The 17,674-nt window shown below is 37.7% G+C and overlaps 1 protein-coding gene across 2 annotated transcripts in view; it reads right to left on the bottom strand.

The window, feature by feature from the left end:
• Positions 1-17,674, bottom strand: part of CRYBG2 (crystallin beta-gamma domain containing 2) — a 298,904-nt gene that overhangs the window by 22,036 nt on the left and 259,194 nt on the right. For both annotated transcript variants that reach the window (XM_053706977.1, XM_053706978.1), the window contains 9 exons: positions 17,466-17,592; positions 17,171-17,313; positions 16,158-16,284; positions 16,017-16,049; positions 14,893-15,005; positions 11,890-12,019; positions 8,452-8,591; positions 6,902-7,025; positions 1,398-1,556 (listed from right to left, as the gene is read on the bottom strand). In XM_053706977.1, coding sequence (XP_053562952.1) covers positions 1,398-1,556; positions 6,902-7,025; positions 8,452-8,591; positions 11,890-12,019; positions 14,893-15,005; positions 16,017-16,049; positions 16,158-16,284; positions 17,171-17,313; positions 17,466-17,592 — 1,096 coding nt within the window. The remainder of the gene's footprint in view (positions 1-1,397; positions 1,557-6,901; positions 7,026-8,451; positions 8,592-11,889; positions 12,020-14,892; positions 15,006-16,016; positions 16,050-16,157; positions 16,285-17,170; positions 17,314-17,465; positions 17,593-17,674) is intronic.

Below are 17,674 nucleotides of genomic sequence, written 5' to 3' on the forward strand. Positions count from 1 at the left end.
CTTCCTTTTTTCATCATATTATGTGTGATCATATTCCAGATAGACCGCCATGTAAAGGCACTTTTCAGTGTTGTTTTTTTTTAACACCCCACATCCTCTCACTTTAAGCCCTAAAAACTGCATTGTGCAGTTTATTTTTTTAATGCTACTTTTTCTTTTTTAACCCCTTAATGACCACAATGTACCCTGTATGTCACTGGTCGTTAAGGGTTTTTTCAGGACATAATAGCACAAGTCTAGCAAGAACACGCTATTAATGCCCTCCCTAGAGCAGGCTTTGTGGAATAGAGCAGTCTCAATGCTGGTGGAAAGACCGCGCTATAAAACAATCAAGTCCCAAAAAAAGGCCAGCGACATACAGGGTACGTCGCTGGTCCTTAAGGGGTTAATAAAAACAAACACTACACTTAAATCTGGTTAATTTTTGTAGTGCTAATTGCTACCACAAGTTCACTGTATCAATAACCAGCCACTTGTAATAGCTGGTTATTTATAGTGCGCCCGCAATAAATTAGCATTCCACTTGTAATCTAGCCCTTAGTAACTTGAGAGTTTTAGAAAAAAATAAATATGTCAGAGTATCTAGCAAAGCTAGAGCAATAAAAGACTTGTTTTGCATGTGTCACCTATCTTCATCTGTGATCAACTCAGCCACAATAGACAAACATATCCTAGGTGAGGTCAGTGAATGTGTCTTTAGCCATATGGCAGCCGTGTTTCCAACAACGTTTATAGCAATGTTATACATAGCTGTAAACACTGCTACCATAGAATGCTAAACACACATGCTTCTATCAGCCTACCTAGGTTTACACTTCAGCAAAGTATACCAAGAGAACAAAGCAAATAGCATGCCCTATCTGAATCATAAATGTTTACTTTTGACTTTTCTGTCCCTTCAATATCTTAATCTATCTATCTATCGACCTAATATTTCACAATTTAATATAATTGATATTCGTATTTATAGGTACATTTTATATATAAAATATTAGAATCAAATACAATTCTTAAATATCTACATTATTTTATGGAATATATGTATTTTACATGTTTTAAAAATATTTTACTTTTGGTAATACTAGTTGTAAAGGGCATTTCTATCCCTTTATAGCCAGTACTTCATTAAAATAAGCATTCAGAAAGTCCCTAATGTTATTATTCTACATCAAACCTTCAGCTGTTGTAATTTAGCTAAGTGTAAAATGGAAGCCTATCAGTTTCATAAAATAACTACTGTCACTGTAAAAAGCTAGACACCAGCAATGTAAAACAAATACAGTTTGCAACAATCAATTGATTAAAAATGTTTGAACAAATTAGATCTTTGTATAAGTACATTTGAATGCTGCTTTTATTTTGGTCTTCAAAAAGTAGAAGAAACACTGTTTACAGACCTGATTTTTAATGCGACCTTCCTCATAGTACCACATGTCACAGCTGCCATCTCGCGGTTCTGATATCAGGACCCGTGCAGCCTTCATATCTTCAGTTGGCTCTGGGACACACAAATATAATCCAAGGGAGCGATTCCGGAGTCTAAAATACACTCTCCTCTGTGGACAGGAAGTAGATTTCCTGATTATACAGCATGCCATACATTTATCTTAAAGGGATGTCAAAGTTATTTGTCTTTGCTGCATTTTGTATATACAAGTTTATTTATTTTTTCATGAAACAGATTGCCAATGAGCGATCACTCCTTTAAAGAAAATAAAACACACTGAGATTGTAATATAAAATGTTTAATTAAAGGGACACTGAACCCAAATTTTTTCTTTCGCGATTCAGATAGAGCATGCAAATTTAAGCAACTTTCTAATTTACTCCTATTATCAAATTGTCTTCATTCTCTTGGTATGTTTATTTGAAAAGCAAGAATGTAAGTTTAGATGCCGGCCCATTTTTGGTGAACAACCTGGGTTGTCCTTGCTGATTGGACAGCACCACTAAACAAGTGCTGTCCGTGGTTCTGAACCAAATAAATTCTGGCTCCTTAGCTTAGATGCCTTCTTTTTCAAATAAAGATAGCAAGAGAACGAAGAAAAAATGATAATAGAAGTAAATTAGAAAGCTGCTTAAAATTGCATGCTCTATCTGAATCATGAAAGAAAAAATTTGGGTTCAGTGTCCCTTTAAGCATTGTGAAAATAAGTTAAGTAATATAATTTATATATATATATATATATATATATATATATATATATATATATATATATACTATATTTTTATCCTATATTTATTTGGCTTCCTTTTTCTTTAATTTAACCGTAAAAAATGTGAGTTTTACAATTCTAAAATTTGGAAGTGCATACGACAACACAAGCCTCAACCCTGCCACATATCTGTCTATATTTTGCGGTCTCACAGGTTAGTATACTATAAAACAATGCAAGTTTTGATAACAAAATGACATTGACAAGTTCTATCAACTTGTAGCATGTTTCGATTGGCTCCACCAAATAAAGCAAGCTGTGGGGGTCTAGGCAATTAAAAACCAATTGCAGCAAACATTGTGAACCTACTGAGCAATATTCCCCACAGGGTCTGTATGTATGTTAATTTATTGCAACACTACACACAACTCTTGTCATTTTAAAGATATTTTATGTCCCTTTAAATACTACATAAAAATCTTATATACAATCAGGCCCATTTATCAAAGGGCTTGCGGACCTGATCCGATACTGTGGATCAGGTCCGCAAGACCTCGCTAAATGCGGAGAGCAATACGCTCTCCGCATTTAACATTGCACCAGCAGCTCACAAGAGCTGCTGGTGCAACGCCGCCCCCTGCTGACTCGCGGCCAATCGGCCGCCAGCAGGGAGCTGTCAATCAACCAGATCGTATTCGATCGGGTTGATGTCCGGCGATTCCTGTCCGCCTGTTCAAAGCAGGCAGACAGGGTTATGGAGCAGCGGTCTTTATACCGCTGCTTCATAAGTTGTGTTTCTGGCGAGTCTGAAGACTCGCCAGAAACACGGCCCTTCAAGCTCCGTACGGAGCTTGATAAATGGGCCTGTATGTGTTATACTAGGGTAATTTGTAAACAGAAATACACTTTACAAGTGGTTGGTTATTGCTACTGAGAGCTCGCGTTAGCAATTAGCGCTGAGAAAATTAACCAAAGATCCGATCTCTGATTGTTTTCTAAAAGTGCCTCAAATTCCCTCAAAATAGAGGGAATTATAGTTTTTTATTAAATAAAAAACAACTGCAGTTTTGGGGCTTTAAAGTTGGTGGGAGTGGGGTGTTAGAAAAAAAACAGCACTGAAAAGTGCCTTTACATTGTAGTCTATGGGGACTGTACATGCAGCGTGCTCAACAGTGAATGCTTGGGCTGTTCTTTTCTCCTCCGAGAGGAAGCCTTCTGCAATGATGTGATGCACAAGCAAACTAGCACAACCTGCGTACAGTAATCATGGTGAGGCGGGGAAGGAAGGAAACCAGAAATTAAGTGAGTCAAATGAGAACTAGCAATTTCGGAGAGAGGGTGAGTGAGGACGAGGAGAGGATTTTTTTTTTTAAACAGTATGTTTTTTTCTATAGTAGAGTGTCTCAGTCAGTTTAAAGGGACACTAAACCCAATTTTTTTCTTTCATGATTCAGATAGAACATGCAATTTTAAGCAACTTTCTAATTTACTCCTATTATCAATTTTTCTTCATTCTCTTGCTATCTTTATTTAAAAGCAGGACTGTAATGCATAGGAGCCAGCCCATTTTTGGTTGAGAACATGGGTTATGCTTGCTTATTGGTGGGTTAATGTAAGCCTCCAATAAGCAAGCGCTATCCATGGTGCTGAACCTAAAATGGGCTGGCTGCTAAGATTTACATTCCTGCTTTAAAGTAAAGATAGCAAGAGAACGAAGAAAAATTGATAATAGGAGTAAATTGGAAAGTTGCTTAAAATGTCATGCTCTATCTGAATCATGAAAGAAAAATTAGGGTTCAGTGTCCCTTTAACTGTCTTCTCTTTACTGGAAAATAGCTCTGGTGTGGTGCAGCACATGTATAGACACATAGGCCCATATTTATCAAGCTCCGTACGGAGCTTGAAGGGCCGTGTTTCTGGCGAGTCTTCAGACTCGCCAGAAACACAAGTTATGAAGCAGCGGTCTAAAGACCGCTGCTCAATAACCCTGTCCGCCTGCTCTGAGCAGGCCGACAGGAATCGCCGGAAATCAACCCGATCGAGTACGATCGGGTTGATTGACACCTCCCTGCTGGCGGCCGCGAATCAGCAGGGTGCAGCGTTGCACCAGCAGCTCTTGTGAGCAGCTAGTGCAATGTTAAATGCGGAGAGCGTATTGCTCTCTGCATTTAGCGAAGTCTTGCGGACCTGATCCGCACTGTCGGATCAGGTCCGCAAGACCTTTGATAAATAGAGGCCATACTACATTGATGCACAACAATTGTAAACTTGAAGCTTTATATAGATATTAAAAAGCATTTGTTTCCACTTATTTACATATGTAAATCATAAAGTAATGCTGAAACACAATGATAGGTACTATAGTTGCAGAAATAAATGCAGTACCTATGTGACAGATTCACAGTGAGTTTACAAGGCACATTATATTTCTATTGCTTGTGCTTTTGAACTGTAAGAATTGTGTGCCCACATTATTTAATGCATTGTGCTCCACATCAAAAGATAAAGGTATGAGGTAGCAGTACAGTATTCAGATCTGTCACGGAATATAATTATTTATAAGGTTTCTTTCATTTCTTGACACTAAGGCCCTGATGATCGAAACATCCAGAATGTGGCGATATATTCAAAAGAGATCCGTTGTGGGAATGAGATTAATTTGAAATATTCAAAATGGCTGACATCAGCATTTTAAGGCAGTTTCACTGAGAGCTGTGTTACTATACATCTCAGTGGGTGGCGATACTGGTGATATATTCAAAGCCGCATTGTCACCTACATTGAAGGTGTAATGTAAATGATTCCTTTACACAGTATTGTTTGGCAATAAAGTTTACATGTGTCAACCAAAACATGTTTTTTTGCAATACAATAGTGAAACTAGAACATCAATAATACACCTATAGGAGCTGGGGGATTATGGGTATATTGTACATATGTACCCTCACTGGCCACTTTATTAGGTACACGGTTCAATTGCTTGGTAACACAAATTGCTAATCAGCCAATCACATGGCAGCAACTTAATGCATTTAGGCATCTAGTTGTGGTGAACTCAACTTGCTGAAGTTCAAACCGAGCATCAGAATGGGGAAGAAAGGGGATTTAAGTGACTTTGAATGTGGCATGGTTGTTGGTGCCAGACGGGCTGGTCTGAGTATTTAAAAAACTGCTGATCTACTGGGATTTTCATGCACAACGATCTCTAGGGTTTACAGAGAACGGTCCGAAAAAGAGAAAATATCCAGAGAGCGGCAGTTGTGTGGACGACAATGTCTTGCTGATGTCAGAGGTCATAGAAGAAGGGGCAGACTGGTTTGAGATGATAGAAAGGCAATAGTAACTCAAATAACCACTTTTTACAACCAAGGTATGCAGAATACCATCTCTAAACACGAAACATGTCAAACCGTGAAGCAGGTGGGCTACAGCAGCAGAAGACCACACCGGGTGCCACTCCTGTCAGCTATTAACAAGAAAGAGGCTATATTTCGCACAGGCTCACCAAAATTGGATAATAGAAGATTGGACAAATGTTGCATGGGCTGATGAGTCTCGATTTCAGTTGCAACATTCAGATGGTAGGGTCAGAATTTGGCATAAACAACATGAAAGCATGGATCCATCCTGCCTTGTATCAACAGTTCAGGCTGATGGTGGTGTAATGGTGTAGGGGATATTTTCTTGGCACACTTTGGGCCCCTTAGTACCAATTGAGCATTGTTTAAACGCCACGGCCTACCTGAGTATTGTTGCTGACCATGTCCATCCCTTTATGACTAGAGTGTACCCATCTTCTGATGGCTACTTCCAGCAGGATAATGCACCATGTCACAAAGCTCAAATCATCTCAAACTGGTTTCTTGAACATGACAATAAGTTTACTGTACTCCAATGGTCTCCACAGTCACCAGATCTCAATCCAATAGAGCACCTTTGGGATGTGGTGGAACGGGAGATTCGCATCATGGATGTGCAGCCGACAAATCTGCAGCAACTGTGTGATGCTATCATGTCAATATGGACCAAAATCTCTGAGTAATGTTTCCAACACCTTTTGAATATATGCCACAAAGAATTAAGGCAGTTCTGAAGGCAAAGGGGGTCCAACCCGGTATTAACAAGGTGTAACTAATAAAGTTGCGGGTGATTGTATATAATGTTTTATTTATGTATTTTCTAGTTGTATTTATTTATTGCAGATAAAAGTTCTCAATTTTCTGAATGTGTTAAACTAATATTGTAATAAACATGTTATTAATATAGAACACCTTTGTTACACCTTTGTTACATTGCAGTCGCTGTATCAAACATGTTAATATTGAACATTTGTTACAGTGTGGTCGCAATATTATAAGTATAACACGTTCAGAACTTATAAATAACAAACTGTCTTCTATGAAATATTAATATCACGAACACATAATCTTCTTCTTAATAAAAAAAATTAAAAAAACACACCAAAAGGAAAATACACGATTTTTAAAAAAACGACAATAATTAAAATACATATTACAGCATTATACTATAAAATACATATAAATGAAACATATATTTATGTATAATATACCTGCATCCTACAGCAGCTCGGGTTTGACCTGAACTGAAGGTGGCAACCCTATGCATGCTCTCTCAGTTTTAACTGTTCAATTAAATTTGGATCAACTTTAGTAATTTCTGTATCTTTTTTTTTCTTTGTTTGTGTAAAATACAACCTCAGTACAAGTCAGTAAGTGTGGACTTACCTGCCGAATAGGACAGAGTGATCCAATTCGCTGATGACCACTGTACAGCAGCCAATTAGGAATCTCTGTTGGTTCCAGTAACCACTGCCTACCTCTGAAATCACTGTGCTCATACAGCACCCATCTGTATATGGGAGGACAGCCGGTTAGAAACGAAGGGTAGGTGAGGAATGGCAGGATTAAAAAGAGGACAGTGGGGCAGAAAGATCAGAAGAGAAACAAGGAAGAGAGAAAAAGCAAAAGCTATAAAAATGAAAGGCTATGTGCAAGAGGGGAAAAGGGAGTCAGCACTATAAAGGGACATAACATTATTTTCCTTCAATGAATTTAAATGGCGCTTAAAAAAGAACAAAAGCCGTAAAGGTACAGTGTACTGTAAAACAGTTTTTCCCTTAATATCATTACGATGACTTGTTATACAAGCGTTAGGTTTATTTTTGTGTATGAAATAGCTGTTCTGCTAATTAAAACCACAACCCATTAAAATGAGTTAAACTTGTATGAAGAGAAGACTTCCTTATCTTATTTGTCTAATTAGTTACACAAACTCCTCATTATCTTTTTTTCCTCACTGTTTACTTAAAGGCCAATACATGGAGAGAACAATGGAAGTGGAACATTTTAGTAACTCTCTGTCACCCCCCACACACACACACACTGGGGGCATGATTTCATCTAAACCTTCTTATTTACAGTGTAGGAGGGGACACAACAGGCAAAATCAGCTATTTCAAATGACAAATTAAAGGTAAATGAGCTGTATGCAAACAACTTAATATACTCCAGCAGGTAAAATAGATAATTGGGAACACATTGAGGTAGAGAGAAAAAAATTACAGTACACTGTCCCTTTAAAGTGAATGTCAATTTTGATGCTAAAGTGCCCGGTTTTTAAAAGTTCGATTAAAAACAGGGGCACTTTAATTCATCAAAATTTACATTTCACTCCTGTTGAGAAAAAAAACTTACCTTTTAAACTTCACAGCAGCTCCAGCTTCCTCCGGTCGTCGCAAGCCATTTCTGACGTCAGAAATGATGGATAGGTCATCCTCCAATCACGGCTTCCCCCCGGGGGAATCAGTGTCTGATTCAACGCCGTGATTGGAGGAAGCCGGATTCCTCATTTTAGACCCAGGAAGAGGCTTTGCGACGGGCGGAGGAAGCTGGAGCTGCTGTGAAGATTAAAAGGTAAGTTTTTTTTTCACAACAGGAGAGAAATTTAAATTTTGATGAATTAAAGGGCCCCTGTTTTTAATCAAATTTTTAAAAACCGGGCACTTTAGCATCAAAATTGACACTTTCACTTTAAGCATTGTATATCAGCACAAATATACATCCTCAGTTAGTCTCAACACCAATTTAAACAGATTCAACTTAACTTTTCTTAATTCAATAAAAACTTAATTAACATGTTACTGCACTTTTATTTGTTTAATGTCATTTTAACAAGTTAACTTTTTGCGTCAGTCTCCACTACAAAATAAAGGTAAATAAACATTTTCTCTTGTCATGTTATCCCAAATACCACCTCCAATGTGCTCCTCACTTACATTCCACTCCCAACTTTAACAGACAAGACATGGTTGTTGTACCCCTCGCCCTGCAAACTCCGAACCTCCCCTGAGAATTCCAGCTCCTTCCCCTCAAACCTCTCTAGGCCATGAAGTGAGATGGATGGAACAGAGAAATACTGTAGGGAGAGAAAGAGGGTTATTAAAGGGATGGAAGGTCAAACTTAAACTTGCATGAGTCAGAGCATGTCTTTTTCAGACAATTTTAACTTCTCTTGTATTTTCAAATGTGCTTCATTCTCTTGGTATCCCTTGTTGAAAAAGAAAACGTACATATCCCACACTAGTGAGAGATAGCTGCTGATTGGTGCCTGCATACATTTATCTCTTGTGATTGGCTGACTAGATGTGTTCAGCTAGCTCTAAGTAGTGCATTGCTGCTCCTTCAGCAAAGGATATCAAGGGAATGAAGCAGATTCAATAAAAGAAGTAACTTGGAAAGTTTTTTAAAAATTTGAATCCTGAAAGAAACAAAAATGCTTTAATGTACCTTTAAAGGGACATTAAACTGCCGAGTACAAATTCAGTAACATGGTTACTACTCACCTTGCTATTGTTTTTTTCTCCTGTATCTACAGCTTTCTGTAAAGCCATCAGTTTATCCCATAACTGGTGCCAGTTGGTGAAGCTTCACATACTGGGTGCCACAATCTTGGTGCTTAGGTATTCTTGCACACCTATGATATAAGTAATGTGCATTCATATGCCAGTAATGTTGCCAGGTTTTTTTTTTAAAGCTGTACCATGCACAATACAAAGCATTTGCTGTACATTTTTATATCTGTAGTATTGCCCTATATCAGTGATTGTCAACTTCCTAACACATTGGAGCTATAAAGATACAAAGTCCCAAACGTTGAATGGATGAATAAAATGTAACCTTTATTGGAATTTATTTAAAAACAAATGTATACAGTTCTCAGCCAAGAAGCCTGCAAATGTCAAGAGGATAACAGCTTACGCGTTTTGTTCCGCAACAGGGCACAACTGGAGCAAAAGATCAACATTTTGAAAACATTAAAGGGACATAATACTCATATGCTAAATCACTTGAAACTGATGCAGTATAACTGTAAAAAGCTGACAGGAAAATATCACCTGAGCATCTCTATGTAAAAAAGGAAGATATTTTACCTCACAATTTCCTCAGCTCAGCAGAGTAAGTTCTGTGTAAAAAGTTATAATTCAGCTGCTCCCAGCTGCAGGTAAAAATAAAAAAAAATGAAGAAATGAACAGCAGCCAATCAGCATCAGCAGCACTGAGGTCATGAACTCTTACTGTGATCTCATGAGATTTGACTTAACTCTCATGAGATTTCATAGTAAGCTTCCTTTACCTGATTGGTGAAATAATATGAGTTCACGAGGCTCATCCCCTAAGCTGTCCTAGGACAGACACACTAAAATGCTGCTTAGAAATCCTTTACAATGGGAGGTGGCTACTGAGGAACTTTTGAGGTAAAATATCTTTCTTTTTTACATAGAGATGTTCAGGAGATAATTTCTAGTCAGCTTTTTACAGCTATGCTGCAGCACTTTAAAGTGTTTAAACATTTGGGTAGTATGGCCCTTTAAGGGCCACATACAAATGTCAGATTTAGTTAAGGTTGTAGGATACCCTTTGTCTGCTGTTCTACCTTCCAAAAAGGTCACCCCAAAACATGCATTTAAAATTCTGCTTTTTCCTGGTGCCATAAAAACAACAAGACATGTTGTTTGTGCTACTTTTCCCCATGGCCACAAAAACTATTGCCAAGGGCCACGTGTAGCTCTCGTACCACCGTCAGTTGTCTATTCCTGCTCTATAATATTCTTGGAGTCTTTTCTTTATGTGTTATGTAACTTTTAAACTGTGTAAGAACTGTAAAGAAAAGCTCATGTTCTGTATCATGCATGACACTCACAATACAGCTTTCCAAAAGCAAACAAGATCATTGATCTGTAAAAGCGCACCACTTCATCCACAGAGTGCGAGAATAAGCTCCAAGATGGCGGCACCCAGTATGAAGATGCAGAGCTTCACCAGCCGTTACCTGTAAAGGGTTAAAATAACAGAATGGTTTTAAAAATAACTGCAGGCACATGGGGTATGGTGAGTAGTAATCATGCTAATGTGGTTGTAACCCAGCAGTTCGATGTCCCTAAAAGTATCACTCAGAAAACAATAATAATGTAGAGTGCAATCACCCACCCAGACTGTTGCATATAACTATGTGTTTATTCACTGCATAGTTATAATCAACTCCAAAGCAGCAATGCACTACTGGGAGCTAGCTGAACACATCTGGTGAGCCAATGACAAGAGATTTTTGTGTGTAGCTACCAATCACTAGCTAGATCTCAGTAGGGCATTACTATTCCTGAGGATATGTTCATGTGCTTTTCAACAAAATATTCCAAGAAAATAAAGTAAATTTGATAATAGAAACAAATTGAAAAATCTAGTAGACATGTGGAGGTTTCGGATATACCTCCGAATGCTGAAGAAGGCAGTCATTTGAGACATTCAGCTGTTTTCGGAGCAGTATTTGCTCTTCTGAAAGCGCAACACACTAAGATCTGTGGAAATCCAGATATTAGTGTGTTGCGCTTTCACAAGAAGAAATCCAGCTCCAAAAAGAGCCAAATGCCGCCATCAGTCGCCTTCTTCAGTATTCAGAGGTATGGCGTATTTAGGTTTTGTGCAGCCCTTGGCACTCAAAATTCCCCCCAAGGTTTTAGGCATTTTTTGTCCAAAACATTTTTTGCTCAGGGAGTAACGTAAAAAAAAAAAAATCATGGCATTTCCAAAGTAAATGTTTACCAGGGCTTGCAAAACACTTGTATACACACAGGCATACACGCACATAGTCACAGACACACACAGAGTTATGCACAACCACGTGGTCACACGCACGCACACACACATCTATTGCTGCAATATATATATATATATAAAAGAACAAACATAGATTTCTTGAAACAATACTTCCCCAAACACAATACTAAATGCTGAAAGCCAAGAGAACTAAAGGCAAGAGCTAGCTGAATAAATTAAAGGTTCAGAGTTACCTTTAAACTATAAGATCCGTGGGCAATCTCTTATTATAACCCCATAGAATGTTAGCTCCTTGAGCAAAATCTCCCATTATATACTTCTAAAATAACTGTAAGCTTCTTACAAATATAGCCACAAAAACTGTGCTGCCACCCTCCAATCTGTCGCCCTAGGCAAGTGCCTTGTTTGCCTAGGCCAAAATACGCCCCTAGAGGTATCTGAAACCTGAAAATGCACAAGTCTCCTCAAGAGTACGGACTACATTCAGACTTCTTTGAATCTTGTTGTGGCTAAACATCAGATAACAGCAAGCATGAGTATCATTGACATTAGTTGTCAGTATATAGAATTATTTCGGATAAACCAAGTTTCATACATACAAGAGGTACTTTTCTAGCAGATCGCAGAGTGCAGAATGTAAGGCATCCCATGGCAGTACGCGTCGGGTAATCTCCCTCTGATAATATGTACTGCTCTCCGCTGCAATTTTCCCCTTCGTACAAACTCCAGCTATAGGAGAGATTCAGTTTATGAATACATATACAACAATGTGCAGCAGTACAGTACTAGGCATATTCAGAGCAGAACATTGAATATAGCGCTATATTGCATGCAAGTCCATCCATGCCTGAAATAAATGCATGACACATATACAAAATACACAATGCATGACACATAGATATAAATGAATTACAACACATACATAAAACAGAATTTTAAAGGCACATGACATTCGAAAATGTTTTGATTACCCTAAAAGGCAGCATTTCAAAATGTATTACAGTGCTTTGTTTTTGCATAAAATGGGTATTCCTGCTCTGAATAAACCATTTTTTCTTTGGGAGTTGCCCCTGTCACCCATAAAACAGCAGATATCTAGGTATTAAAGGGACAGTCAAGTCCAAAAAACGTTCATGTTTCAAATAGGGCATGTATTTTTTAACAACTTTCCAATTTACTTTTATCACCAATTTTACTTTGTTCTCTTGGTATTCTTAGTTGAAAGCTAAACCTAGGAAGGCTCATATGATAATTTCTAAGCCCTTGAAGGCTGCCTCTTATCACATGCTTTTTTATTTGCTTTTCACAACAGGGGAGAGCTAGTTCATGTGAGCCATATAGATAACATTGTGATCACGCCTGTGGCTTGTGGCAGAAACTGCACTAATTGGCTAAAATGAAAGTCAATAGATAATAAATAAAAAGTCATGTGATCAGGGGGCTGTCAGAAGATGCTTAGATACAAGGTAATCACAGAGGTAAAAAGTATATTAATATAACTGTGTTGGTTATGCAAAACTGGGGAATGGGTAATAAAGGGATTACCAATCTTTTTAAACAAAAATTCTGGTGTTGACTGTCCCTTTAATTTCATATTCTCTTCATTTCACTTTAAATCTAAACAGCTTTTATGTAACTTTTTTTCATGATAAAAATATTTTTGACATGTTGAAATACTGCTCTGTTATTTACATGATAGAACAATTTTGATTGCAATGTCCCTTTAAAGATGCAAATTTAACAAACAATAAAACATTATTTGGGCTACACAAATACACTACAGGGTCAATTAATTGAACCACGTGCAGACATGATTCGCTATAGCAAATCATGTCAGCCCTGCATCTCTAAATGCCGACAGTATACGCTGTCGGCATTTAACATTGCACAAGTATTTCACAAGAAATGCTTGTGAAATGCCGCTCCCTGCACATTCGAAGCCAATCGGCCGCTAACAGGGGGTGTCAATCATCTCGATCGTATCTGATCGGGATGATTGCCGCCGCTGCTTTTTAAATTATGTTTCAGTCTTCACCTTATTGATCTTAAAGTCTTACCTTAGATTAAGGTGCAAATAGTCTCCTGCATCCCATTATGCAGCAGGAACGGTAGAAAAGTTATTTTACAATGAATATTTGTTTCTGACCACTTTAAAATAGGCACCAAGCTCCGCCCACTGATGACATCACCATCTAGATAGGAGCACTACATGACAGGAAATAGTGCTGCCATCTAGTGCTCTTGCTTATGTATAACATTGTTGCAAAACTGCTGCCATTAAAGGGACAGTCTACTCCAGATTTGTTATTGTTTAAAAAGATACATAATCCCTTTATTACTCATTCCCCAGTTTTGCATAACCAACACTGTGATAGTAATACACTTTTTACCTCTGTGATTACCTTGTATCTAAGACTCTGAAAACTGCCCCTTATTTCAGTTCTTTTGATTGACAGACATCCATTTTACCCAATCAGTGCTCACTCCTGGGTAACTTCACGTGCATGAGCTCAATGTTATCTATATGAAACTCATGAACTAATGCCCTCTAGTGGTCAAAATGCTTTCAGATTAGAGGTGGTCTTCAAGGTCTAAGAAATTAGCATATGAACCTCCTAGTTTTAGCTTTCAACTAAGAATACCAAGAGAACAAAGCAAAATTGGTGATAAAAGTAAATTGGAAAGTTGTTTAAAATTACATTCTCTATCTGAATCATGAAAGTTTTTTTTTGGCCTTGACTGTCCCTTTAAGTGCTGCAGACACGTACACACTCCTGAACTTACCTTACTGCATTTCAACAAAGCATAACAAGAAAACTAAGACAATTTGATAATAGAAGGAAAGTTGTTTAAAATTGTATGTTTTATCAGAACCATGAAAGAAAAATTGTGTTTGATGTCCCTTTAACTTTTATTATAACATTCCTTTCAGCACTAAGCTGATAAGTGATATCGTTCTTTGAAAAATAGATATAATAATGTTACAAAATATAGTCTAAAAAAAAAAAATAGCCAAATCACTAATGCTCCCGCAACTGGAAAGGAAAAATCTCTGCTCACGAAAGATCCCCCCCCTTACTTTACTGGCCGATAGCCGGAAACGTCTGTGTCATGTCGGGGCAATGCCCAAGCACTGAAGAAATGAAAGTAAAAGGGAACAAAGTATCCAGATAAAACTGCAAAATACACCTATAGTAATGCCTAATAAATACAGACACATTACCAAAAGATTGTGTGCAACATAAACCATAAATTCGAAATAGACACAAGTTGCACTGCCACCTGGTGGCCATAGTAATGTATGTTCCAGAATAGTAATATATCAGAGTTTGAAAACTTCAGGTAGCCAGTAAACCTTCACTCCTAACATTTTGGAATATTTTACATATAATTGTATACAAGCATATTTTGGTTGGCTACAAAAAAAAAAGTTGTTCCTCCCAAGATTAATATAAATATAATACCTTAAATAAATTACACAATAGAAATTCCAGGCTAATCCTTACTGTATGTATGAGCAACTTATTTATTCACAAAGCCTTATTTGAAGAGAGGTATAAGGGCTCAGAACAATTGTATTTAATAAAGCAATAAACACTCACCTGCCTCCTTCTACACGACAGGATTTGGGTGTAAAGGAATCTGGCAGCAGCACGCGGTCTTCTTCAGAGGTCAGATATTCACCTTGGAAGTTCTCCTCAGAGAATAGATGTATCTAACGGAAAAGAACAATTGCCAACACTATTGTGATTTATAGAACCAAAGGTCTGTGGGTTTTCCATGTAAATGTCTGTATGTATATATATATATATACTGTTTATATATATATATACTGCCACTGACCAATTAGCAGCACAACTAACGCTGCTGATTGGCTCAGCCACAGGGAACTGCTGGTCCGAACTGTACTAAGGGGCCGAATTATCAAGCTCCAAATGGTGCTTGATGCCCCTGTTTCCGCACGAGCCTTCAGGCTCACCGGAAACAGCAGTTATGAAGCAGTGGTCTTAAGACCTCTGCTCCATAACTAGTCCACTGCCTCTGAGGCTGCGGTCTGCAATCCGCCCGATCTTATACGATCGGGCTGATTGACACCCCTGAATCTGCCGGAAGGGGCGGCATTGCACAAGCAGTTCTAGTGAACTGCTTGTGAAATGTTAAATGCCAACAGTGTATGCTACAGCGTATCATGTCGGACAGACATTGATAAATTGGCCCCTATGTGTTAACTTGCAGGAGTTAAACACATAGATTTGCATAGTGGACAGTGATAAAATGACATGCACTAACACAAGCGAGCTGGTTCTCAGATTTTGTAATTCTTTTAATACCGCACTTACTTACGTTAACTGCGTTGTTTTATGTTTTATTCTGTCAGAAGTCCAATCCAGCACCAGTGATATAATCAGTGCTAGCTATAAGAGAAGGGGTCACTGCAAGAGCCTCTCCAAATATGAAATCATATGGAGATATAGCAGCACTTCAATTTAAAAAAAAAAAAAGTAATATTTATTGGCACAAATGTTATGTGGACTTTTATGTCAATAAATATGACTTTTTTATATTGGAGTGCTGCTATATATCCGTATGATTTTATGTTTTATTATGTGCCTGTGCTTCGGCATTGAGAGACGCTCCCTACTAGCAGAAGGACAGGTATGCAGTAGCTGGATTCAGGGCGTGTGACAGATACGCTCATAGCCTAGGGCACATAAACTGTTCTTACCTTTGATACAAAATGCAGGCTGTGGCCTCCAACCTGAAAGTCAAGAAATATTTGTTTTATTGTTAAATCTGTAAATAAATAACAAACGTAACATACTATAGTTATACCGACATATATACATTAATATATGCCCACTCTTACCTGTACTACTGGCTGAAGAGAGCTAATCTGGGTGTTCTTGGCTCCCCAGTCGGGGTGATTATGATAAGTCCCTTTTTCCAGGATATACTGCTCCCCTGAGAAATCTACATTCTCATAGGCCACCCATCTGTTAAACAAGAGATTAAAGGGATAAAAAAAACACTTTGAGAATATAACATAAAATGGTCAATGATTAAAGGGACAGTCTATTCCAGAATTGTTATTGTTTAAAGATACAGTAGATAATCCCTTTATTACCCATTTCCCAGTTTTGCATAACCAACACGGTTATATTAATACAATTTTTATCTCTGTGATTATCTTGTATCTAAGACTCTGCAGACTGCCCCCCTTATCGCAGTTCTTTTGACAGACTTGTATTTTAGCCAATCAGTGCTGACTCATAAATAACTCCATGGGAGTGAGCATAATGTTATCTATATGGCTCACATGAAGTAGCGCTGTTAAGCTGTGAAAAACTGTCAAAATGCAAAAGATAAGAGGCAGCCTTCAAGGGCTTAGAAATTAGCATTTGAGTCTACCTAGGTTTAGCTTTCAACAAAGAATACCAAGAAAACAAAGCAAATTTGATGATAAAAGTAAATTGTAAAGTTGTTTAAAATTGTATGCCCTATCTGAATCATGAAAGTATAATTTTGACTAGACTGTCACTTTAAATTGTCCAATAAATATCCAATGTTAATGAGAAAAACACATTGAACATTGATTTCCATACACTTACAATTAAATCTATTCTGTGAGAATGAACATTTGAATTGGAAATAAAATAATCAAAAATGATGTTCGATCAAGTTAATTTCTTTGTACATTTGTTTCCAAAAGCAAATGTATATAAGCAAACAGTCATCATTTGTTAACAATCAATGCAGCTAACATTTTTAACAAATGTGGCAAAATATTCAGCCATCCGTACTAACGGCACTTTTTAAAATAACTGTTAAGATGAACTATGCAGTTAAATACAATGCATATATATGGTGTTATCCACTCACACTCCACTCAGCACATCAATAGAGCCTGTGTTTGTCCCGTAATGAGCTTCCTCCATGTCAGCGAGTGCTTCACTTAGCCGCAAGCATGGACCCTCTGTGCAACCAGGTTTCTCGTACAGTATGATTTCTGGTTCTGAAAAATCCTACACAGGGAATACATTTAAGTTATTATTTTCACTAGGAAGATTAAAATGACAGTTCGACTTGCAGATTTTTTACTATCCAGTTTGCGAGTATAAGAAGTATCACATTATTAAATAGGTTGGTGTTTGCAAGTTATTTAAACAACTCTCACCGTACGAATAAGGCGGATAGATCCCAGCTCCTCTGTGCAGCCTCCCCAATAGGACCAGTCTCTGTAATCTCCCTCCTCCAGAAGGTACTGGTGACCCCGAAAACCTTCCTTCTCATAACCCACCCAGCTGTAGCAATGAATGGGAAAGATGGGAGATAGAACAAAACATTAGGAATATGTATTAGTCTTATCAAATGTTTCTATTTTGG

This window comes from Bombina bombina, chromosome 3 (assembly GCF_027579735.1).
Source record: "Bombina bombina isolate aBomBom1 chromosome 3, aBomBom1.pri, whole genome shotgun sequence".
NCBI classification, from domain to species: Eukaryota; Metazoa; Chordata; class Amphibia; order Anura; family Bombinatoridae; genus Bombina; species Bombina bombina.